At 46.4% G+C, this 23,915-nt stretch overlaps 1 protein-coding gene across 1 annotated transcript; it reads right to left on the bottom strand.

Annotated features, from left to right (window-relative positions):
* Positions 1-2,196: 2,196 nt before the first annotated feature.
* Positions 2,197-14,358, bottom strand: M1AP (meiosis 1 associated protein; the record flags this gene model as incomplete). Its single annotated transcript, XM_082282007.1, has 10 exons — positions 2,197-2,337; positions 2,520-2,675; positions 3,207-3,413; positions 3,937-4,078; positions 4,659-4,809; positions 5,298-5,471; positions 8,456-8,630; positions 10,239-10,421; positions 12,649-12,931; positions 14,324-14,358. The coding sequence occupies 10 exons, from the start codon at positions 14,356-14,358 to the stop codon at positions 2,197-2,199; spliced, it is 1,647 nt and encodes a 548-aa protein (XP_082138133.1).
* Positions 14,359-23,915: the final 9,557 nt, after the last annotated feature.

Raw genomic sequence — 23,915 nt, 5'->3', positions numbered from 1 at the left:
GGGTGTGGAAGGCTGCTTGCCATCAGTCTCCAAAAGTATTTTTATACAAAGTTATTTTAGTATTAAAGTCTGCATGTCTCAGAACGACACGTTTGCCTGTGGCATGGATGGGGAGTTGCAGGTGCACATTTGTGCCTGTGCCAAAGCTACTGAGTTAAGAGGGAGCCTCAAAGAAAAGTGCCTGCCAGGTTGAGCTGTGGCTGGGATGCCCTGATGCCAGGGGATTAAGGGAAACGGGAGTCAGGCTCAGATATGTTGATGGCCTCCAGGCATAAGGCTGGGCAGGGACAAGTGCTAGCTCAGCTGCTGTGCTGTGGCTCAATGTAGCTGTCCTTCTCCAGCTTGATCCCAATGCTGATCCCCCCCCACCCCGTTCCCAGCTGCTTTGAAAGGCCTGGAATGGCTCAGTCTGGATCCCATTGACTTTAATGGCAAAATCTGTGATCCCTGCTGTTTGGTTTGGGTGATTGCTGTGTGGCCAGCCTTGGGCAGAAGCCTACCCAGGGGAAAAACAGGTTGTCCTTTTGGTGCTGGTAATGGTTTTGAGAGATTTCATGTCCTTTTTGTGTGGTGCCAGACCAGGCACCCTGGCATTGGCTGCCCCCACGTCTGGATGGGGCTGCTGGTGACTTCTGCAGGTTTAGCAGCCTGTGATACCAGTGTGACAGGCAGCACTCTGCTGTTCCTGTGCAGAGGGCTAAGCAGGACTTCTGCAGCCCCAGCTCAACCAAACCATTGGGGAAGGCTGGAGGTTCAGGTTCAGGTCCCCAGGCTGGTGAGATGGTGGTAAGGGGATGAGCTCTGGGCATTTATCTGATGCCCAAGTTGCAGGAGGAAAGCCTCAGTCCTGTAAAAATACAGCTTAGCTGTGGCCAGGACCAACTTGTGGCTCTTCCCCTCTGCTGGGTCCTCTTCTCCACTGGAGTTTTGCTGCAGTAGCAGGGGAAAAGTCTAATGGGTTTTGGGATATCTGAGGGAGGCTGAGGTGGTTCCAGAAACTTTGTTGCCTCCCTGCTGCCCCCTCCCTGGACCTGATTTTATCATTTTTATGTTGACTGGTTTGCAGGCCCCAGGCTGGGCCATTTGTGTGTTCATGCCTGCCCTTGGCTCCTTCCTGCACCCAACAATCCTTGTGGCCTGCCTGGGTGTCTGCCCTGTCTTCCAAGATACCTGTCCTTGATATCTTGCTGCGAGCAGCTGCCTGATGAGATGCCAGGGCACAGAAGAGCCAGCCCATGCCTTTGGTTGGATAGCAGGGCCTGTCAGAGCTTGCATCCCCGGGAGAAGAGATGGCTCCGATGGGATCGTGGTGTTTGCCTCGTGCCCTTGCTCACCTGCAGCTGTTTCCCAGGAAGCACAGGTCAGTGTTGGGATAGCAATGCTGGACATGTCAGAAACCACAGGCACAAAATGAACTTAATGGAGGATAACTTTATTTTGAAACAGCTTTCAGAACCAAGTAAGTAGAACACAAACTGTGCTGGTGCTCAGCAGCAGGGGCTTGGTGAGACCACCCCACCTTGGCTTGGTCGAGCTGCCCTCGGCTCCTGCTGTGCCAGGGGCAGCTGCCCTGCACCTGCACTGAAAAACAGGCTGGCATCTGGGCAGGAATTCTCTGGAATTGCCCTGGCTTGGCACTTGCTACAACCCCCTTCATGAGCTGGGGCATTGGACAGCGAGGCCAATCTCGGAAGCAACCAAATCATCTGGGAGAGCAGAACTCCAGGCTTTAAGATTAAATTCAAGAGCCCTGTTTCATCCCCTATTCAAACACCCCACCGAACCTGCTGCTGTGGGATGAGGGCAGCTCAGCACGACTGCCTGCCTTGTCTGTCTGATTTCCTCCCTGCCCTGCCTGCAGCTCTTCTGCTCCCACAAATCTGTGATCTGTGGCCTGTGCTCGCCCAGTCTCAGAAACCCAAATTTGAGGCAGGCTGGTGACGTGTGCTGGCAAGAACAGGAAATACGTGGTGCTGCTGCTGCAGGGGACAGCTGGATCTCTGGACAGAGGGTCCCCGAGCAGCAAACTTCCTGCAGAACTGGCTCAGTGACGAACACAACCGTGAAACAACAACAAGGAGGAACAAACGATGGGAAGTGCCTGTCTGACCAAGGCCAAGCTCCGTGTCTTGCCTGACCACATCCGGCCAGCTGCTGAGCCAGGACCTGTGGCTGCCCAGGGGCAGGTCCTGCTGCTCACTGCAGGAACTCCTCGTACTCCTTGGGGAGCAGGGAACCCTCACAGGAGCCTCTCCTGGCTGCTGCTGGTCTGAACGTTTGGAGAGGAGAGGGAGCCATCAGCAGGGGAGCCACTGCAGCTTTGGCTCTGCTCTGAGGCTGCAAGACAGAAACAAAACACAAATGCATCTTGTGGGAGGAGGTGCTGGCTGTGCCTCGCCTTGCCGGTGCTACACCCAGCCCTGCTGGGCACAGGGAGCTGCCTGCAGCCCTCCTGCAGGAATTTGACCAGGAGGCAACATCAGACCCTGTCCCAGCTGCTCACATACACAGGGACTCACCTGCCTGGGCTGGTGCCGCTCCGGGCGGTGCTCCCGGGGCTGGGGCTGCTGCCGGTGTGGAGGTTTGTACAAGGAACTCTTCAGATATTTGTAGAGGTTGCTCTTCAGGTGCAAGGGGTTGTAAGCAACTTCCACTTCCAAGTTGTTCAGGGCACTCTGCTCTTGGAAGAAAGAACTTGAGTTTGCTACGGGATGTGACAGGTAGAGGCTGTGGGGTTTGCCTGTTTGTGGTTTTTTGGGTTTCCTTTTCAGGGACAGAGTTGTAGACACTCTAAGCCACCCTACAGTGAAGGGTAAAAGGGATCTGTGGCTGTGCTGCTACCCACAAGGAGCACTCTTAGCCGTGTATAGAGCAAGAGGCATCTGCAAACAGATCTTAATGGATTTAAACATTCCTTTTCAGGATGCAGTCCTGTCCTTCCCTATGCCCAGAACCAGCCAACAAGCTGGAGCACCCTTTCTGGGCACTGTCACCCTCAACTGTGCTTCACAAGGCCTCTTCCCCCCAACAGACATGAAAATTGCTCCAAAGGACAGGTATTTGCTGTCCATGAAGAGAGCTGTCTGCTGGGAAGGAGTTTTGGAGTGCTCCCATCACATCCCAGCTGTCACTAGACATTGTCACAGCCATTTCCTTCTCTCGGTATCTGCTGAGATGATAATGAGAACTGATAATGAGTGACTCACCTCGATGGGGCCCTGGACTCGATCAGGGTGCTCAGCCAGGAGGGCTGGGAAGGCTGATGGCAGCAGGAGCTCTCTGGTGGCCACTGCTTTCACCAGGAGAGTGGCAGAGTCAGAGGGGACAATGACATAATAGGGATGCACCACCACGTTCCAGTTTGGTCCAGTGTTCTGGGGCTCACGCCTGGCCAAGAGCATCCACTTCCTTTTCTAAAGGGCAAAATCCAGGTGTGAACAACAGGCAACAGCCACTTCCTTCAGCACTGCCACCGTGGGAGCTGTGGGGCTCAGGGCAGGCACGCCCACACACCAGGGAAGGGAAACTATTCTGCAGTAGGGCTGAGGACAGTATGGCATTTGTTTTGTTCTTTTAGCAAGTCAATTCTTAAGAAAAACACCCAGTTTTGCTTTACAGCTTGTCAGTAACGGCCAGTTCTCCACACTCCAAGCCTTGGTTAATTATTTTTGCAATTAAAGCCGCAAGTCTTAACTCCAGCCTGATGTTTGCACTTCACACCCCCAAACACTCATTTCTGGTAGGTGTGAAGGTCTTCTGTAAGGTCTGATGAGCTGTAGCATCTTTCCAGTAGATGGAAGGATTTCCAAGCCCAATTCTGGCCCATGAGATGAAGCTGCAGCTTTTAAAATGTTTCCTGGTGCAGGCCAGACAGATGTTACAAGGTGTGCACTGACTGTTCCTTTCCCCATCACACTGCAATTTTCACACACTCACCAGGAGACTGTGACACAAAGCATGGAAGCTGTGCTGGTTTGTCTCCAGTTCATCCCAGTCCAGCTGCCAGCAGCTTGTGGGCTTGATGATGAAGGGCAGCCCATAGAGTACAGACTCACAGACCCCTTCAGACTTCAGAGCCCTGCAGGGACACAGCTCGTGTTAGTGCTCATGATTTTAAGAACAACTGCATAGCTCAGAAATTACACTGGTTTTTCCTATAAATAAATCTCAGAAAAGACACTGGAGAGCATCTCTGTGCTCTGCCCTGTGCCATGAACTGCTGCCAGGAAAGCAAATTCTTAGGTGAAATCACAGCACGGTGAGGCTTTGCTTGCTTTTTACTACTACTCCAACTAATTAGCTCAGGCTCTGGCATCTAATTAATTGCTGTGGCCTCACTAGGTAATGAGAGAGCAGAATTATTGCAATAAAACATTTCACTGGGGGGAAAGAACTGTTGCATGAATGACACCTATGGTGTCACACTCACTGTGTGCTGTGGTGACACCAGGTGTGACCGTGGTCTGCGTGTGGGCTGTGCTGTTCCATGAGAGGAAGACTTATGGAATTGGGGTTTTTTCACACCACAATTTGGCTCACCAGCACCCCAGAGCCTCCTGGTGATGTCACCAGGCCCCAGGGTGATATTGCACAGGAAGGTGAAGCTTTTCTTACACCCTCTCCCAGTTACCCAGTGGAAGGTAAGGAGCACTGCTTACTTTAGCACCCGGAGTTTGTGCAGCACTGTGGATGGCCAGGCTGCCACGTGCCAGGGAGAACTGGGATCTGCTGCTCTCCCAGGGCCATCAGCTGGCCTTGAAAGCAGGGCTGGGTCCAGCAGCCTCTCCTGCAAATCGCACTTCAGGCACACTGGGAGAAGGAGAATGGTTTAGCTTGCTGGAATTGGTAATGTTTAGCACATGACATGCTCAAAGCACTTAAAAATTAATGTTTTCTAGCAGTTATTGAGGGAGGGACAACACTAAAGCCTGACACCAAGCATCAACGTGTCCCCAAGTCCCTCTGTGAGACAGCCTTTATTTAAGTGCAGTTTTGAACACAATTTTCAGGGCTATTCAAGCTCTAAAAGGCTCCTTTTTAGCTTGACCACGTTGCTATAAATTCACATGCCCCTCCAGGCACATTTTTGCTGCAGAATGGAAATTATTGCAGCCTTAGCAGCCATGGTAGCAAAGCAGCAACTTTCTAAGCCTGATGACTTTCCCAGTTACCCACAGATCCCACTCAGGTCTCTAAATGGGAGGGAAAATGCCCATAGGAAAATCCTGGGTAACCTTTAAGGTTGAGGGATTCAGGAGCTCCCTGAAGGGGAGCAGAGGGGAAAGAAAATGAAATACTTAAGGTGTTCCTGGGTGCAGCAGCGTGGCTGAAGCCTCCTGAGGGAAGGAGGAGATGGAGCTGTTCCCTCTCTGTGCCTTGGTCATGGAGCCACGTTTTAAACAGCATCTCCAGGCTGATGACATTGTCCTCTACAGTTTGCACCTCGATGTCCATTCCCAGGATTGCCATATCTGCAGGAAAAAGAAAAAAATAGGTGAAAAGGCACCAATATTTTCAGCCATCGAAAAGATTTTGCTGGTTTCTCATACCCAGCAATTCTTAAACTCCTGTGCTGGAGGTGCAGACAAATGTGGTGTGATGTAGCACCAGCTTTTAGGCACGGAGAAATGTAGGCTGGACAGCAGAGTTAGGCAGGGTATGAACAATAGAAACCCTCGCAAAAAAAACCAAACCCAAACCCACCCAAAAATAATACCTCAGAGGTGCATCTAAATAAGAAGCTAGCTTGAAGTCCAGCAGAGAAATAAAACAGGAAAAATAAAATAAAATGAAGGAAGAAAAAAATCAATTTGCAAATTGCATAAGACATGCAAAATAGCCACTTGTAAAGACAGAAGGTACAGTCTGGTAGCACAAATAGCTTTACCATATACCAGGATGTGGAAAAGGCTTTCTGAGAAGATGAATAAATAGCTGAAATAGCCTTTTTTTCCCCCCCTTGTGTTTACCAGGCCAGTAGGGGGATTAAAAAACAGTGCTACATCCATCTACACTGAGAAATCTTTTCTTTATGCAGTACTTCTAGTTGGCAAAAACGTCACTGTGCATTTAAAAAAAAAACCCAAACCAAAGAAAAAAAATCATGGAAATTCATTCATTTCTACCTGGCAAATAATCCAGGACTACTGTAATGACTGTCATTCTTCAAATGCTCTGCAGGACACACTTTTGGACTGTCCCCACCTCCCAGCCCTGAGGAAGGCACTCGGAGCACATCGGTTGTGCCTCTGCAGCAAAGCAGACTTGACTCCCACTCACAACAGCAGATCTTTCCCACTGCCCTTGCTACTAAAAACCTTTCCTTATCATCCTCTTTGACTGTCCCTGGCTGCCAGGACCTTTCATTCCATTTTTTTCTGTTCTTTACTTCTTTTTTTTTTTTTTTTTAAGTTGGAGGCCACTCTTCATGAATGGAGTTGTTCCACTGCCAGCCCCTTGCCCTGACACTGAGCCTTGCTCCCATTTCCCTGCAGAATGCACCCTCCTGTTTTGGAGGCATTCCCTATGGATTTTGGACTTGGGCTTCTCTCAGGGATGTGCACTGAAGAGGGCATTAACAGCTCAGAAGACAAAGCACCAGGAAATCCATGTAATTGACTTTCACAAACAGCAAAACACAGCTGACAAGGGGGATTATTTGTGTTTTGGGGCTGGTAAATGCTTCAGATCTTCCCTCAGTAAATATTTTCCTTTTTTTTTTTTTTTTTTTTACTTTCTCCTCTGTAATAGATATTTAATCACTTACACATCTGCAGCTGGCACAAGACATGACAATTCCAAAGAAATTCACTGCATCCATTGCTTAGGAAAAACAGGTTGGGATGCCAACATCTCCTGTGCAATGGGAATCAAATTTCCTGGAGAGCAGAGCCCATGTAGAGAAAGGAGCCCTGGGACTTGCAGAAGTTGGGCTGTGGTCACAAAAAATGCATTAGTGCTTTATCTGCAGGGCTTGTTTTTTGTTTTTCCCAAACAGAAATAGCTGGGACCCGTTATCTCCAGCACATGCAAATATTAACCTTTGTTAGCAAAAGGTCTGGCAGAGCTGCTTTCAGGGAGTGTAATGGGGTAGGGGAAGAGAAATAATAATAATAGGTTACAATTTAGAGACCAGCCCATCCAAAGGCCAGGCAGCCTGTTGGTTACTCCCCCAGATTATTCCCACCTCCAATGTCCTGCTCTGCATGGGGTTTAGTTAAATCAGTTTGTTCTGATTCCGAAATCTCAGCATGTTCAAAGCCGTTCTAAGTTTTGCCAGTGTGGGAGTTTCAAAATATTGAAGCCTTCCCCAGCTGCACTACCCTGGGAATGAGCTTGTGGAGGGGATATCCTGATGCTGCTCTGGATACTAAAAATAGAAGTAGGTTCAAAGAGCCCCTAAATAAACTAATGGAAGAAATCTCCTCAGTGAAATGAAGCTCTTGATGAAGTGCTGCACCACAATATTTATTTTGTACTTCCACACAGCACTAACCTTGCACTTCCTGCACACTGGATCTTGCAAATTCAATGCTCTTTACTGCAATTTTTTTATAGTAAAATGGATTTTTTTTTTCTGAAACAGAAGAAGGGAGCTCCAATGGATATCATAAACCAGGTGGGCTCATTTTTCAAATTATTTGACCTATTCATCCCCTGTTGCTTTTCTTAGCAAGTAGTTCATCTGACTCTTCTACTCAGAAAATTAGAATTTCAGCACATGACATTTCAGTGGCCTTGATGTCCACATTTATGTTTTCATTCCATTTACTGGGTGAAAGGGCTACACAAAACTCCACTTTTAAAAATAATATGGTGGGGTTTCGCATTCCCTAAAGCATCCCTGTGACAGAGAGGCACAGAACATCTCTTCCTCTGTGGAGTTGAGTCTTCCAGGGCTTCCCTGCAGGATTCCCAGTCCCTACTGTGACAATTGACCAGAAATTTGCTACTGCAACCACAATAGAAGATGAACAGCAAGGGACAACACTGCCTGTCCCTCAGGACAAACAGAAATAACCCCTTCTAATCCTCTCTCCCAGGCTGCACATTGCACAGTGCTGGGAAGAGTTACTTTCACTGACCAAGCCTCTTAATCAGCTGGTTTTTTGTCTTTGATACTGTTCTTGCTTACCTGCTGCTGCTTTTCTCCATGCTTAGTGTGTAATCCCCATAACTCGATGCCTTTTACTCTTTAACCTCCCCTCCCCAGTAAAGCTGTATCACACCTGAATTTTAAATAATACCCAGAGCTGAAGTAATACATGAGGTCTGTAAGTTCTCTAAGGCCCAGAGAAGTGCTGTGCTACAGACTTCCTCCAGGCACAGCAGTTCCCACTGACCTAAGGGACATTAAATGGCCCAAAGGGAAGTGGCAGAGGCTGGACCAGAGCAAGAACCAGTGGCTGTCGTGCTGCCCAAAGCCATAACTTCCCTAAAACTGCCTTCCACTCACCACTGCTGGGCTCCTCTGCTAGCACACACTGCTCCACGTCCTCGGGCTCCAGGAAATCTCTCTTCAGAACCTCAATGACCTGTATTCTTCGCAGACTCACCAGGTCTATGTCTTGTAGCTTCTTTTCCAGCTGCTTTACCATTTCTCTGCTGGGCTGGCTGGTCAAAATCATGATCTGGAACATAAATCAGAGCATGTAGGAGATGCCTGTACCCGAATTTTCTCTTGAGAGGTGATGATGTTGAGTAGCACTGGTCTTAACCATGGAGAGAGGAGAAATCTTGCTGAAATAGCTGATCTATTCTAAAGAAGATTTATAAGGAATTTCTTTGAGTTTTGGCTCACATTTAAGCCAATTTGAAATGGATTGAGAGGGTTCACTGGAGGAACATCTACAGGTTTTGTGCTCTCTGCTTTGCACTTGTGATCAGCAAGTCTCTGTGTGTAAGAAGGGACTTCCACATTAATTATAGTTCAAACAGACTAAACTTGGTCTTCTCCCTCAAAAGCTGAATGGGAATTTTATTTTTTTTTTTTACATATTCAGTCTATCCTAAAGATATTTCCCAAGAGAGCAGCAGTAGGTGTGATTCCCACTGCCCAGTTTTGGTCTGATACAGAGAAAAGGAAACAAAAATTCAGCTTACTCTGCATAAAAAGATGCTTGTGATGGGGGGGGGGGGAACTGCAATCACTTAAGTATCTGAAGCAGAAAGAGGCCTTTAACTGAAACTTTTTTTGGCCTTTTGTAAGGGTTAAACTCCCTCCTGCCTGTCAGTGATCAGAGCCTGTCCCTGCAGCATGTCTTACATCCCCTTGCAAAGAGAAGTACAATAAAATTGCATAATCTAGAGGAACAAGGATTGCTTAGCAGAGTAAAAACTCCCTACATCCGTGGATTAACTTAATTTTGAAGGTAGCTTGTTCATTCAAGTACACCAGAAAATATCCTGGATTTTGTTGTGTGACAAGAAAGGTCTTGTGTCCAAAGTGTGCTCTGTTCATTCCAACCCCCAGCTTTAGAGGTAAAGCACAAATCACCTTTCAAATGGTCAGGAAAAATACCTCAAAGCCCTAAGAAAAGCAGAAAATCAGGAGAAAGGTTTCCTGGACAGACACTGGGGGTGAGCCTCAACTACAGCCTGATCACAGCGTGACTCTGTGAGACTCTGGAAGGGTTTAAGGACCTAAACAAAGCAGAAAGACTTGGGAAGTTTCACTTGTGGGAAATCTCATTTTGTTTTTTAAGACTGTTTTTTTTAAGACTGGCAGGTGGACCCTGGGCCTGGGAAGTCTGAAATGCAAAACTGCTTGGAGCTGATATTTTCTTATGTCCAGGGGAAAACACCATTTCTGTGTGAGTCCTTTCCCCTGTTCTTTCATGTCAGTTGATACTGCTTAAAAAGAAATACTTCCTCCTGTGAACCGTGCTCTGCTTTCTGCACTCACACGTCTGTTCTCATGTGTCATTAGCAGCTTCCCTCCCCTTTATGCAAAAACACACATTCAGAGCTGAGAACACAGCCACCAAAATCTATCACATCCTGGGCCAGGACTGCTGTACATGCAGCTTTCCCTAGATATGTCCCCTTTTCCACAGGAATCTGTCCAGAGGGATTTAAACACTTGCTATCTTCCTTCAGAATTTCTGGACAGTGGATCTCTGAAACAACCAGAATGCTGAATACTGAAATTTTTCAGCATGTTCACTGCACATGAGATACACATTTTTAAAGCACAATGATGTGGGCTGGCTCCCACTCCCTTCCCAGCATTTTCTTACCTCAACAGAACTATTTGTTGAGCCTCCTGCTGCCGTGTGCCTGCTGTACTGCTTGAATTGTTGCAATCCATCCTGCACAGCTTGCACCACTCCATTCCCCCCCTGGGGGAAGCAGCCTTCAGCCGGGAGCGAGCGGAGCTCGGAAATGCAGGCTTGAATTCGGGCAAAGTTTTCTTTCACTTGCTGTAAAACAGAGTTCAAGGAGCAGGAAAGGCTGGTAAACAATGTGAAATACCTCTCCATAATGTGGAAAAAGGCTGCTGGTCACAGAGATGTCAGCTCACCTTCAGGTGCACCTTCCTCAGCAAGAACTCAGAGTTGAGACAGACCCACCAGCTAAACTGGTCCATGGTGGGCTCAGGAAAGATATTGAGTGAACTCTACAAAATTTATTTAAAACAATACAAGGCATTACTGCCAGAAGTCACCTTCCTCACTGAAGAGGCAGCAGGTGAACATTTGACTCGTTTGCTTCAGGTGTGTGGAGCCCCCCGAGTCACTGAAGCACACCTGAGCCGTGGTTTGCAGGGTGAGCTTTCAGTGGGACTGAGTGGGAACAGTGGAAGGGCTCTGCTCAGTTGTTATTCACTCCCACATTAAATTTTTTGATGCTTAAATGCTGATTCCTTATCCTGTCACCATTTGCTCTCCCCCACAGTTATCTACTTTCTTTCTGATATCTCTGTCTTTCCCCTCCCTGCCCTTTCCAGGGAAGCTTCATGGGCTCTCCTATTGGCGAGACCAGTGGGAACAGAGACCATAAACAAGCACCAAGGAGAGATTAAAACCAGGGTAACTGTGTGTGACACTTCCCCATGTACTCTCCCCACCTCTATTTTCAGCTCTGGGGCTTTCCTGACTTCATGTGATTTGTCTAACAAGCACCCTTTAACACAGCTCTGAAAAACAGCTTCAGTACAGCAGCTGATGTCTACTACTGGAATGCTGCCCCCAAAAAACCAGCAGAGGGAATACAAAGAATGGCTTGGAAATTATTAAAATTATTGTAAAAAATGTTTTGCAGTTAAACTTATAAATTGTTCTTGATTTACCAGCCAGAACAGAGAAGGAACCTGCTTCTATTTAGAGGAACAAAGGATAAAATACAAGTGGGTTTTTCAATCTAGACAGAAGGGTAAATATATTAAGAAATCCCTGGAAGACAAAGCAAATAAATGAAAATTAGAGACCAGGTGCAAGTTTCAAAATGACAATTATTGACCACTGGATGAAACTATCAAGAGAAGTACTTGATTACCCCTCTTGTTTTATCTTCAGATCAAAACTAGATGGCTTTCTGGAAGGAAGCTTTAATGAGATAGGCGTACTTCAGTGAAACAGAATAGCCTGTGATATGAAGAAAGCCAAACTGTGATCTAAGGGCTCCTCTGTCTTTAAAAACCGTGGCCATCAAAATGAGGAATTGTTGTTTAAATAAAAAAGTCACCTGATCAGGAGCAGCAGTCATAAGATTATCCTTGTCACATCACCTATAACCTTTTCTACAAAATAAACACCACCATTAGCCAGAGTCTTCTTGCTGATCCCATTTGCTAATTTACTCTTGACCTCTGATTTTTTCTTTTCCCCAGGTGAAGACTCGACAAAACCTTTCAGAACGTTTCCACCAGTGCTGGATAAAGTGGAAGGGTTAATCCTGTGTGTTCACACTGATGTGTAAATGAGAGTGCTCAGTGTGATGGCTTCTAACAATCTTCAAAAATTTTTGTGAACTTTGAGATGCATATTTGTATTCCCAAACTATTACTGCAGAGCTGCTACTCATTCTGCAGCTACATTTATTCCTCTGCAGAGCCCTAAATGAGAGCAATACTTGTTCTTAGTGATTTAGATCTCTATATTTAAAATCTGTGTGGATGTGGCACTTTAGGAACATGGTTTAGTGGTGGGCTTGGCAGTGCTGAGCTTTGGGTTGGATTTAGTCTTAGAGGACTCTTCCAGGTAATTCTGTGATTCTATGATTTCAGGATATTTCTCAAATTCAGCACAGTTATTTTAACTCTGCACCTTTCCCCTTCAACATCTAGAACCTCTCACACATTGGTAGTATTTATTCAGTGTCCAAATTATTACAGCTCGAGTTATGTGTGCAAATTCTGACAGAGAAGCAGTACAGCACAGAGCAGCACATGAAAGGTGCAACAGATGCTCCAAACCAGATGTTTTAGCAAGGAAGAGCACAAAACCTAATTTATGCACACCAGATAAAAAATGACACTCCTCCTTTTAAACTTCATCCTTTCAGAAAATTCACCTCTTCCGTGAGGTCCGTGAAACGATCGCTCTGACAAGGGTTGATATTTAGATAAATACAGATTTTTAGAGATAAATTTAGATATAAATAATAACTTTTTTTTTTTCCTGAGCAGCAGCACAGCCTGGGGCATACCGTGAAGGGCAGCAGACACTCCTGCTGAGGCTGTACCGTGTAGAGGCTGAGCAGGGGCACACGGCAGGGCCCTGCCAGGCCACATGCCAGGCACAGGACGTTTTCCAGAGCCTCGGAGAGCACGGAGCAAGTGTTGGCCCAGGAAGGAGAGGTGACATCCACCACCAGGATGCGGGAGGGCTGCTGGCTGGGGGCTTTAGCAGCAGGAAAAATTCTCCGTGTTTCTGAGGGTAATCTTCTGGAATTCATGGCTTCTGTGGGTGTTACGTGCCTGGTGATGCATCTGAACGGGAGAAATAAAGAAAGAACTGCAATGAGGGAGGCTCTCCCTTTCCCATTTGCTTGAAATCACAGCTCACCAATAATTTAGATTCCTAATCCTTCTCCAAAGCAACTGCTGTCCATACTCTCATAAACCCACAGGAAGAAAAGGGAAGATGCATGTGGTCAGGAAACAGAATGTTTTCACTAAAGAAAAATGTGGCAGAGAGGCTCTTACAGGTGCAGCTGGAGCAGTTTCAAATGTTGGCAGCATGGAGCTGTGAGGTGATCCCCCAGCCTGGCTCTGGTGCATCCATCAGCTGCTGGAAAACAAGACTGGGAACTCCACCTCCTAATTCTGCACTGGCCAGGAGGTTGCACCCAAACCCTGGGGAGAACAGTCCCTGCTCCTTCATCCCCAGCTGTTGTAGCTAAAAAAGGCCAGCAGGACACAGCAAGAAAATCCTGCATATCCATGAATTTTACTTTGTGGGTGTGGAGAGCCAACCCTTGTTCTTCAGAGCATCAAACACCTGGGATGAGCTCCTTGAATATGACATTTGTTCCCCACCCCCCCCAATCTCCCTTCAATCTTAAGCACAAGAGCATTTCCCTGTTAAAAAAATTCTCTTTTTTACTTCGTGAGCAAAGAGCCTTTCTAAAATCCTACCTTCACTAAATCCATGCAAAACATTCAGTGCTGTTTCTAAAGATACAGGAAATGCTTCAAAAAAGAAAAGTGTTGGTATGACTGCATGCACCTTCTCTGTATGAACGAGGATCATTTTTTCTTCCTACAGCTTCCTTCCCAGCAGAATCAGTCAAAGTTTGAAGCAGCCCTGGATTCACATAGTCAGGCTCTGGTCAGAATCCAGGCCTGTCACTTGTGTGGTATGCTCAGCTCACACAAACAGCTCTTTTATGGTCACCAAGGAGACAAGATACTACATTTCCTACAGCCTCCAGCACTTTGGAGTAAGAATTTCTGCAAGGCTTGGGAAGAGCAAGAAATTAGTTTCTATCTGGCTGAAGAATCATCAGAGAAAAATCTGAATTTCTAGGATTCCTCAGGATGCCTGTCAGTGCAGGCAAAACAGAGTGATCACAGCCTGAATTTCAAAACTGGGGTGAACACTTCAGAGCTGGTGAAAATATTATAAATACAGATACAGATCATGTAGGTATCTTGCTTTGATTAGTCCTCTGATAGAATTAGATTGTCAAATGAAAAACTGCCAGATACCACTTTAATCAGTGTCTCTCCTGGAGCTTTTCAATTTACAGCAGAGTTTACTCAATTACATGACTGAATCTGGGAAAGGACTTGTCTGTCTGAATTTTTTCTGATGAGGCTTCAATGCTACTGAACTCTGCAACCCCCCAGAGCTTTCTCAAAGAAGGAAACAAAACCCACCCTGTCAGAAATCCACCAGAGTTGGGCCTTAGCATGGGTTTCAGAGAGGAAAATGAGCTTTGATGCTGAAGCAAGACACAGTTTTCCCAATTTTGAATGAATTCTCTCATTTTTGGCGCTCTACAGGACTATGCTTCTTTTAAATTGGTTTTGTAAAATAAGCCCCTCATCAACTCTTTACCAACTGAATTTCATTTCTTCATAATTGTGGTGTCTTAATTAATCTCTGCTTAGCAATATTAACATGATTTATACGCAGCACTCTGTACAATATTTGACCTCTTTTATAGCCCTCCCTGGGCTCTGGTGAGGCTGGAGAACGGAGGAATTCTGTGTCAGTGGTTGCTGTGGTAAAATGACATCCTCATTTAGGCATTGGGTGGACTGACAGAGCCCATCCCATGGGATTCCACCACAGTTCCACGAGAATTGTGTAAACTGCAAGTCCTGGCAGCTGATTTGACATTAAGTGATTGCTCAATAAAACAGAACTCTCCAGGTGTCAGGGCTGGTGATGTGCATTTTGCCCAACGCAAGGAGACACAAATTCTGCAGAACTAGAAAGGGACAGAAAGAAAACTTCTTTATAATGAGTGATTTGTGGCTGCTGAGGACATTCTGCAATTGCACATCATCCTACATGCTTAGTTTTTTTATAAAAACCCATTATTAAATAATATCCAAGTCTAAAAAGGTGTAGCAACAAAGCCACTGGTTAAAGAGGATTAAAGATAATTGGTTTAAAAAGGTGCCATTTTCAGAGTAAGCTTCAAAACCCTGGGAAAAAGGAATATTGTCATGTGCAAAACAGATCAAGCTGTAGAAATAAGTGGGTTTACTAGAAAATAAACTGGCTGTGCAGTGTGGATTAACTCTGGTGTGAATCCTTTTGTCCACCTAGCCTAGAAAGGAAAGGATTTATCTAAAAGGTTGGGATCAACAGAAGAATAAAGACAAAAAAGCGAAAGAGCTCGCATAAAATCAAGCTACTGAAAACAAGATTATTCCAGACCCTATATAATAGAAGATATTATGTGTTACTCTATTCATCAGTGCTCTAATCAATCATAAATAAATGGCTTTAGACTTGTGCTTTTACTGACAGAAAAATCATCAAATCTTAGTAAGAATCGTCACTTTATATTAGTGTTAAAATCACTCATTATAACCTTTATAGGGTTTTTGTTTTTTCTCAAAAGAAGAGGAACTATAACATTGTAGGAGTTTAGAAAAAGGCATTTTTAAATTCTGAATCACTAAAAATGAGTAAAAATAATAAAACCTTAACCACCAGTGTGTGGACAGAGCAGCAGAGCAAGGACAAGCTCCTGCAGAATTCCCAGGTGCTCCTGTGGAACAACAGCCAACTCAAAGCCCACCACGAGAGCTGTGCTATCAGGGGGACCTTGTGCTTGAGTGACAGGCTGGAATTCTCAGAATTAAACTTTATAGGAATTGTAATAACTCTGTGATGAGATTATGGGCACGGCTAATGAAGCCTCAGGGGGCAGGTGCTCCATCTTCCCTGGCATCTTGATTAAGAACCCGGGATGACACCATGTCAACACACACACACTAACCTGACAGAAACACAAATAATTCATGGGCCCAGAACGTGCTGCAGGCAGGGAATCGCCCCTGAGGCTGCATGGAAAATCCTGGGATACAGCCACGTGCTGGAGCAGACTGGAATTGTCCTCCAGGTCCCTGCATTCCGATGGCTCCTACAACCTGAACCCCTTCTACCCTGGATGTGACCTCCGAGTCTAGAGTTTCAGTCTTACTGTGACATTTTCATATTCATATTTCCTGTACTGTTTTGAGGTTTTTTTTTAAAAGCTTAAGGCAGCAACACCCCCTCACTGGTGGCTGGATCCTGGGAGCAAGGGATGGCAGCACTGGTCCCACAGGAAATCCTGTGGCACGTCCCACCTGGAACACCAGGATGTGCCGAGGTGGCTCTGGCTGTTGAGGTCTCTGCAGGGACTGGAGAGCTCTACTGGGCTGTACTGGGACAGCTGGACAGGGACTGGGACACCTGTACTGGGCTGTACTGGGACTGGGACAGCTGGACAGGGATTGGGACATCTGTACTGGGCTGTACTGGGACTGTGACAGCTGGACAGGGACTGGGACACCTGTACTGGGCTGTACTGGGACTGTGACAGCTGGACAGGGACTGGGACACCTGTACTGGGCTGTACTGGGACTGTGACAGCCATGTGTGCCTGAAGGGTGGCCATGCCACCAAGGGGTGTCAGGTAAACCAGCAGCTTTGCTGCACTCCCTCACATCCCATTTGTGTTTTCCAGACATTATTCCTTGCTGCCATGGCATTTTTCCCTGCTGTAGCACGGAAGGATGGGGAGGGACACAGGGCTCCAGCTTTGTTCCCCCAACCTGGGGCCTTGATGGAGCATTTTGGTGCTGCAATTAGAGCAAAACCACGACTAAACCCCTCTGGCCCATCTCTGTTTTTTTCAGGGGCACCTTCCATCCCTGAATGGGGTTTTTCCCCCACGTTTTCCTTCACGTTTGCCCCACGGCAGCACTGCCCGAGGCTGCAATCCTTGGATACCTCAACTGCATTTAACGCGGGAAGTCAGGACTAATTATTAACTTCCCACGGAAGCACAGGTTCATGTTTTTCACCTCCCAACTCCCAAATACCCTGGAGAAGGCCCTCCCTAAGGAATTTGGGAAGAAAGCTCCTTTTCCCGCTGCCGTGTCCGCGGTTGGGGCCGGGCCCTGCCCGGTGCCGCTCCCCCCGCAGCCGGCGGCGCTTCCCGATCCCGGCTCACCCCGGAGCTGCTCCCGTGGGAATGCCGCGATCCAGGCCCGGACCCACCTGGGCGGGGCCGGTTTTCCCGTCCTGTCCCGAATCCCGGGCGGATCCCGGGTGGATCCCGGCCGGGCGGGGCCGCCGCGCATGCGCAGCGAGAGCTTCCCGCAATCCCGAGGTTGGGATGCTCGGGAAAACGGGAATCGCTCTGCTTCCCAAAACCTGCGCTTTGTGGCCTTCCCATCGCATGCAGCACCGCTTAAATTATTGTTACTTTGATCGTTCAATCACCTAAACATTAATTTTTCCCAAATTAACCCTGGCAAGCCTCAATTAACAAAGCCAAAGGGAGTTGGAAGATTGGACATCTGGGATTGTAAATTTATGGCCCTTCAAGGATGTTGGAGGAATCAGAAGATGCAGAGGGGATTAAGGGCTGGAAAGGTGATTAAAGGGCTAAAGAATGTGGGCCAGATGAGGGCGAGAAATCATTAACTAATAGGGATAGAATGCTAATTAATGAAGAGAATTACGTGGCTTAGAACCAGTGGGCATCAGTGGGGCCAGTGCAGCTGGCCAGAGGTCCCTCCTAACTGTGTGACAGCCCAAAAATCCCTCCTTGAAGGATAACTGTGTATTTTGGAGAAAAGAATTTAATGGAATCAGCTCGCAGCTGTGCCAGTTTACTGAATGCAAAAGGAAATCCAGGACTTCCCTAGAGGGAATATTTTTACTGGAGGTATGTAAACAAAGATACATCTTTTTACTATAAAGCGAGTTATTAAGATTTGGGGTTGGTTTTCCGCTTTACTCTTTGCATTTTTACTCTTGACTTCCAGCTCTGTAGTGGCACGAGGGAAGGGATGAGTAGGGAATCAAGGAGAGCAGCTGGGCCCTCACGAAAAAGGAGGTCACAGCCCCAAAAATGCCTGAAAACTCACAGGGAGCGTGCGTGTGTGTAAATACTAAACCCTTTCAAGCTCCTCATTTTTATACATATTGACAAAATGAATATAGATAAAAATTGATTTCAAAACAACCCTACGTGTCTGTTGTCTTATATACAGGATTTTAAGATATAAGAAAGCTTTGGCTATAGAACCGCAGTGTTTGAAAGGGCAAATTTAACTTCTGAATTTATAAATTAAAAGAATAAAAGGCTTGAAACGGTCAGAAAAGAGCGAGCCCGGGATCGCGGCTTGGCTTGAATCGCTGCTGCCACCGGGTGGCCAACACCAGGAACTGCAGCCCTCCCATGACTCGGCGGTACTGCAAGGGGAAAAAAACCCCAACCCCCCACAAAAATCCTCCAAACCAAACGAAAAACGACCCAAACCAAACCGAAAATCCACGACAATCACCCCAAAAAAGCCGCACGCGCAGTGACTCGAGTGAATCCCCGCTTCGGCCGTAATTAAGGGCGGGATGGAACAAAGCGAGCGGCGCATGCGCAGTGGCTTTCTCCGCTCAGTGCTGCCGCCGTGTGGGGAACGCCCGGTACTGCAAGTCGGCGTCTTCTCCCGTTTCTCGCCCTTTTTTTAGGGGATAAAATGACTATTTTGAGGGTAAAAACTGAGTTAATCTGTGCTGAAGAAAATGGAAATTTTGATGTAAAATTGAGGCGATGAATGGGTGATATTTTGGGGGTAAAATTGAGCTTATCACTAAGGGACAGGTAGGGAAAATTGGAGGGATAAAACCTGTCAGGGATGGAATGAACTTTTTTGTGGGGGCGAATGTGAGGTAAACTATAGGGGACAGAGTGAATATTTTGGGTTTAAAATCTGAGCTCATGTATAGGGGACAGAGAACACGTTGGAGCGAAAGGCATCAGCGAACTGGTCGGGGAGGCAGGGCTGGCATTTCGGACAGAGATTGAAATCTAGAAATATGCTGATATTAATTTTATATATATATATATATAAGCAAAGCATCTGAAAACACTCCACAGAAGTCTACGAAACCTGGGTGCTCTGGAAGTCAGGAGTGATTGTGACTTTATTTCCCGGTTCTGCAGTTAGGAAATGGCTCAGGTGTAAACTGATGAATTTTTTATATCCTCCGTCTCTCCTGATTGAAGTAAAAGCATCCTTCCATAATTCCAGGGTCAGTATTTATTCTTTTATGGCTGACTAATTAGCCTCTGGAATTTGCAGAGGGAAATGCTGCCTGGAGTGTGGTCCCAGAACAGATTCGAGCGAGGTTTTTTGTGAGCTTCAAGCAGCTCGTGGTTTCTGCTGCCTGACAAAAATCCTGGGAACTGCGCTGGAATATTTGGGGGGAAATACAACGCGAAAGGTTAAATGGATGACAGAAACGAGACAGGATGGAACAGTCCTGTGATGGTTTAGCTCTGAAAAAAGCACAAATAACCCCTGGGAATTCCAGCCCCTGACTCCCGCAGTTCCCTCTCTGGCCGCGGTTTTCCGAGCAAGGAAATTTCTGCAATTTCCAGGTTTTCCAGCCGGCGTCACTCCTGGGTCAGGCAGAGCCCCTCCAACCACGAGGGGATCCAGGAGGTGTTTCTGGCTCTATGGGAGGGCAGGAGGAGTTCGCTTTTATAACTTTTAAAATCCCAAAGATTTTTTGGGGTAATTTTCCCCCTTTGTTTCCTTTCCTTGCTGCTCTGAGGCGTGTCTGTGACATGTTGGGCTCCCTGCTCTGCTCTTGTGCTGTGTCCTTGTCATGTCAGATCCCACATTTGAGTTCTTGAAGCACTCGAAAAAGGGCAAAACTTCTTTTTATAATTCAGAGGAAGAAACTTTGGGCTCCATCCTTAGTGATTTCTCACGGCAAACTCGCTAAAGGAAATTGTAAATAGCGTTTATTTGTCATCGTCCAAAGGCATTCCGTGAAAAAATTGTTTGGAAGATGTTCCCTACCTTGGATCTCCAGCTGAACTCTGAACTCAGCTACCTCGGGAAAGACAAACTTCTGCTCCTAATCCCAGCCATCCTCTCAGAACAGCTGAAATTGTGCAGAGCCAAATCTGATTTTCAGCTCCTCCAAGACCCACGCAGGGTTGGCGCTGAGGAAAAGTCTTTGCTTTACAAGTGCCCAGCAGAAAAATAATTAACGAGGGGCTCTGCATTGCAAGAGCCCTGTGAGCACACGAGCTCAAATTACTCAAACCCGTCATAGTTTTGCTTTTTAAATTAGCCTCTTTATGAATGACAGGAAAGGAAACGAGTGGCATTGAGAGCTGATTCTTTTAAATGGAGTGTAAAAAAAAAGACACTAAAGATACACCTGGATTTCAACAGTGCTGACTCTGATCAAGGTTTGAAATGCTGTTAGCAATGGCTTGTTTTGTCCAAAATTTGTCATTTTCCAGGTGTTGAAATCTAGAAATATGCTGATATTAATTATATATATATATATAAACAAAGCATCTTATTCTTGTTACTTACTCTGAAGTAATTATGGTTCCTCAGCACTTGCAGATGTTTTGAAGATGATTTTAAAATAAAGATTTTAGATGGGGCATCCTTGAAACCTGACTCCACGAAGAGTATGGGACAAGGTTTGACGAGGAAGCACAAATTGCTGCCCTTTCATGAACAAATTGGTTTAAACGCTGAGTATTGAAAAAAAAAAAACCCACAAAACACCCTTATTTTTAAGAGAAATCTGCATTTCTGCTGGAAAGTGGCCGTGCTGGAGGGATTGGTCGCTCCTGGATTTGGGCACCTCTGGTTTAGCTTTAGGTGATGGGAGCTTGTCCCCTGCACAGGTGAAAAGAACTTTTTTTAATGCTTTGGTCAAAGTGACTCAGCTCGGTTTGGAACCATCTCTTTTTGTTTCCTTGGAAGCTCCTCTTAGCTGTGACTTTTTTGGAGAATTCCTTTCCTTTTCCTTCAAAATTGTGTGGGTGTTGTTGAAGGAACAGTGTTGGAGGGCACGGGAAATTTCATGGAATGGAATGAAATGAATTAAACTGAAATTTGAAGGAATTATATGAAATGAAACTTTGTGCAGTGCAATGCAATGAAATTTCAAAATTTCGTTTCATGAAAGGAAATTTCATTTCACTTCATGGAATTAAATGAAATACAAGGAAATTTTGTGAAATGACATGAAATGAAATTTCAAAACATTCTTCTATGAAAGGAAATTTCATTTCATGGAATTAAATTAAATAAAAACAATTTTATGAAATTAAATGGAATTTTATGGAATGAAGTAAAATGAAATAAAATAAAATTTTAAGTGTCATTTTAGTTCATGAAATGGAATGAAATTGCATGGAATGAGGGGGAGCAAAACAGAATTTCATGGAATGAAATGAAATTTTTTGGAACAAAATGAAGTGAACTGAAATTTTATGGAATGGAATAAAATTTCGAAATGGGGCTTCTGCCTGAAGGCGAGGGCGGAGTTTAAACTTTCAGTTTAAAGCTGGGTTTAAACTGCCAGAGGGCAGAGTTAGATGGGATATTGGGAAGGAATTGTTCCCTGTGAAGGTGGTGGGGCCCTGGCACAGGGTGCCCAGAGCAGCTGTGGCTGCCCCTGGATCCCTGGCAGTGCCCAAGGCCAGGCTGGATGGGGCTTGGAGCAGCCTGGGATAGCAGAAGGTGTCCCTGCCATGGCAGGGGTGGGATTGTTGGGATTTAGGGTCCCTTCCAACCCAAACCATTCCCTGATTCTCTGATGTGTGCATGCGTTCATGCTTCCCTGCCCGAGTGATTTCATTATCCCTGTCGCTAATTAAGAGGCTGTTAGTGTCAGTTTGTGTTCAGCCACAGAGAATTCACCTTTATGGATTGATTTTCCCCTTGTTTTTGTGCCTGGCTAACCCAGAACAGCTCTGATCCCATTAACTTCATGCTCCACATACCTGGAGAAGATAATGAAACTACACCACGGGGATTTAACCTGCTCAGGATTAAACACTGGGAATTGCAGCTCTTCCTGTTAGAGGAACCAGGAAACGAACAAGAAAACAAACAGGAAAATAAAGATATTAAGCAGGCAGCACATTCCTGACAGAGCCTGGCTTAAGGGTAACCCTGTGGATGAATATAGTCAGAAACACCCCCGTGCCAGATCAGTGTTCGTGCAAATAAATCCCAAATTCCCTTTTCCACTGGAATATCAACATCCATGGGTGGCCTGGGCTGTGCCTGGTGCCCACCCTGTGCCCTCCAATGGGTGACATTCATGGATGTGATTGGAGAAGCAGTGATTTCTTCCCTCCCTCCCCTAGAGACAAACTTCCAGGTGAGAGCAGAATCCCTAAAAGAGCAGGATTAGTTTTGTTCGCTGCTGGACTCCCCTGAGACAAGGACTTTGCACACTCCAGTAATTTGTAATTTGCCATGGAGAGAAACTCTGGCTCTCCTCCCACGGGAGGAGCCCAGCAGTTCCTGGGCAGTGCTCTGTGCAGCACGTGCAGCCTCTGACCCTAATCAGGATCCTGATTTATGGGATCATGCACGTCCCCTGATTTACTGAGCGTCTGTCTGGGAGCTCCTTACAGACCCTGCAGTTCAGGCCTGGTTTCCCTCCTGTTGCCTTCACACAGAATTTACCAAGCTGGGGTGAGCTGGCTCTAATAGAGGGGCACAGGTTCTTGAAATCACAGTCAAACATAATGGATGGATGGATGGAGGGATGGATGGATGGATTCACTCACTGCCTCCCTGGGCTTTTGTGATTATCCCAAATTCATGCCTTTAAGAGCAATGCTCATAAAATAACAAATGGTGTCTCCACGTGGATGTAATTAAAATCCAAGCATGAACACACAATTACTTGAAACTTGTTTCTTCAGCTTCCAAGCCCCACGAGGCCCAGCCTTTAGGTCTGAGTTTAAATGCTGATTCACTGCGTCTTGAGTGCCTGGCAGGTTGTTATTAATTTTAATGACTTCTGTTTTCCTGCAGGAGGCCTGCACTGCTGTTGGCAGAGGTGATCACAGCCTGCAGCAGTCTGGGTGTAATTGGTGTGCAGATCCTGGCAGCTGAGGAGGGGGGAAATGCATGGACACATGACAAAAACCAAGCAGCAAAACTGTCTGAGCCTGCAGGAGGAAGCAGCTCTGTGAATCTCTTCTCTGTGTGTCCAGCAGGCACCAAACCTCCCTTCCCAGGCTGCTCCAAGCCCCATCCAACCTGGCCTTGAGCACTTCCAGGGATGAGGCATCCCTGGAGTTTTCTGTGTGTGTTTCAGAGAAAGGACCTGAGCAAGGGCCTCCTGCAGGTCAAATAAACCCCAAGGTTGATTCTTTTGGATCAGCAGTGTTGTTTTTATCCCTTCCTGCTGGTGCTGAGAGCTGGGGGAAGGAACAACCCCACAGGCTGGGATGGATCAATGGCTCCTTGTCACTTAACTCTGCACTTAATTAAAGCTTCTCCTCCAGGTTTGTGGCCCCCATTTTGGTCAGAAATGCCATTTCTCCTGCAGTTTTCACTCAGCTGGAGACTCCTGTTACAAATGTTGTGGTTACTCCCAGAGATCCTGGGATAATACCTGGACCTGGAATATGGGAATTCCTGTTGCAGGCATGAGGCATCCATATATGGCCCTTCCAGGACAGAGAGCCCCCTCAGCTCTGGTCACAGGGCTCCCTTCTGCCTCTGGCTGCATCTCCTGCTGCAGGTGAAAGCAAATTCCAGGTTTTACCTGGATGTAGAGGAAAGGGACAGCAGGAGCCAGCAAAGCCCTGCAGACCCAGAGGAAGAACCTGCTGCAATTAAAACCAGGACCAGGGTAGTAAATATTAGTGCTTCCCCAGCTCAGCAACAGCCACAGGAGGCAAAGCAACATCCAGGATGTTTTTTTTGCTTTGGCTTTCCACCTTTTTTATGG

Source organism: Coloeus monedula (assembly GCF_965178545.1).
Source record: "Coloeus monedula genome assembly, chromosome: 5".
NCBI lineage: Eukaryota > Metazoa > Chordata > Aves > Passeriformes > Corvidae > Coloeus > Coloeus monedula.
Note: the sequence above shows the minus strand (reverse complement) of the source record. Positions and strands in the feature narration are given on the sequence as shown.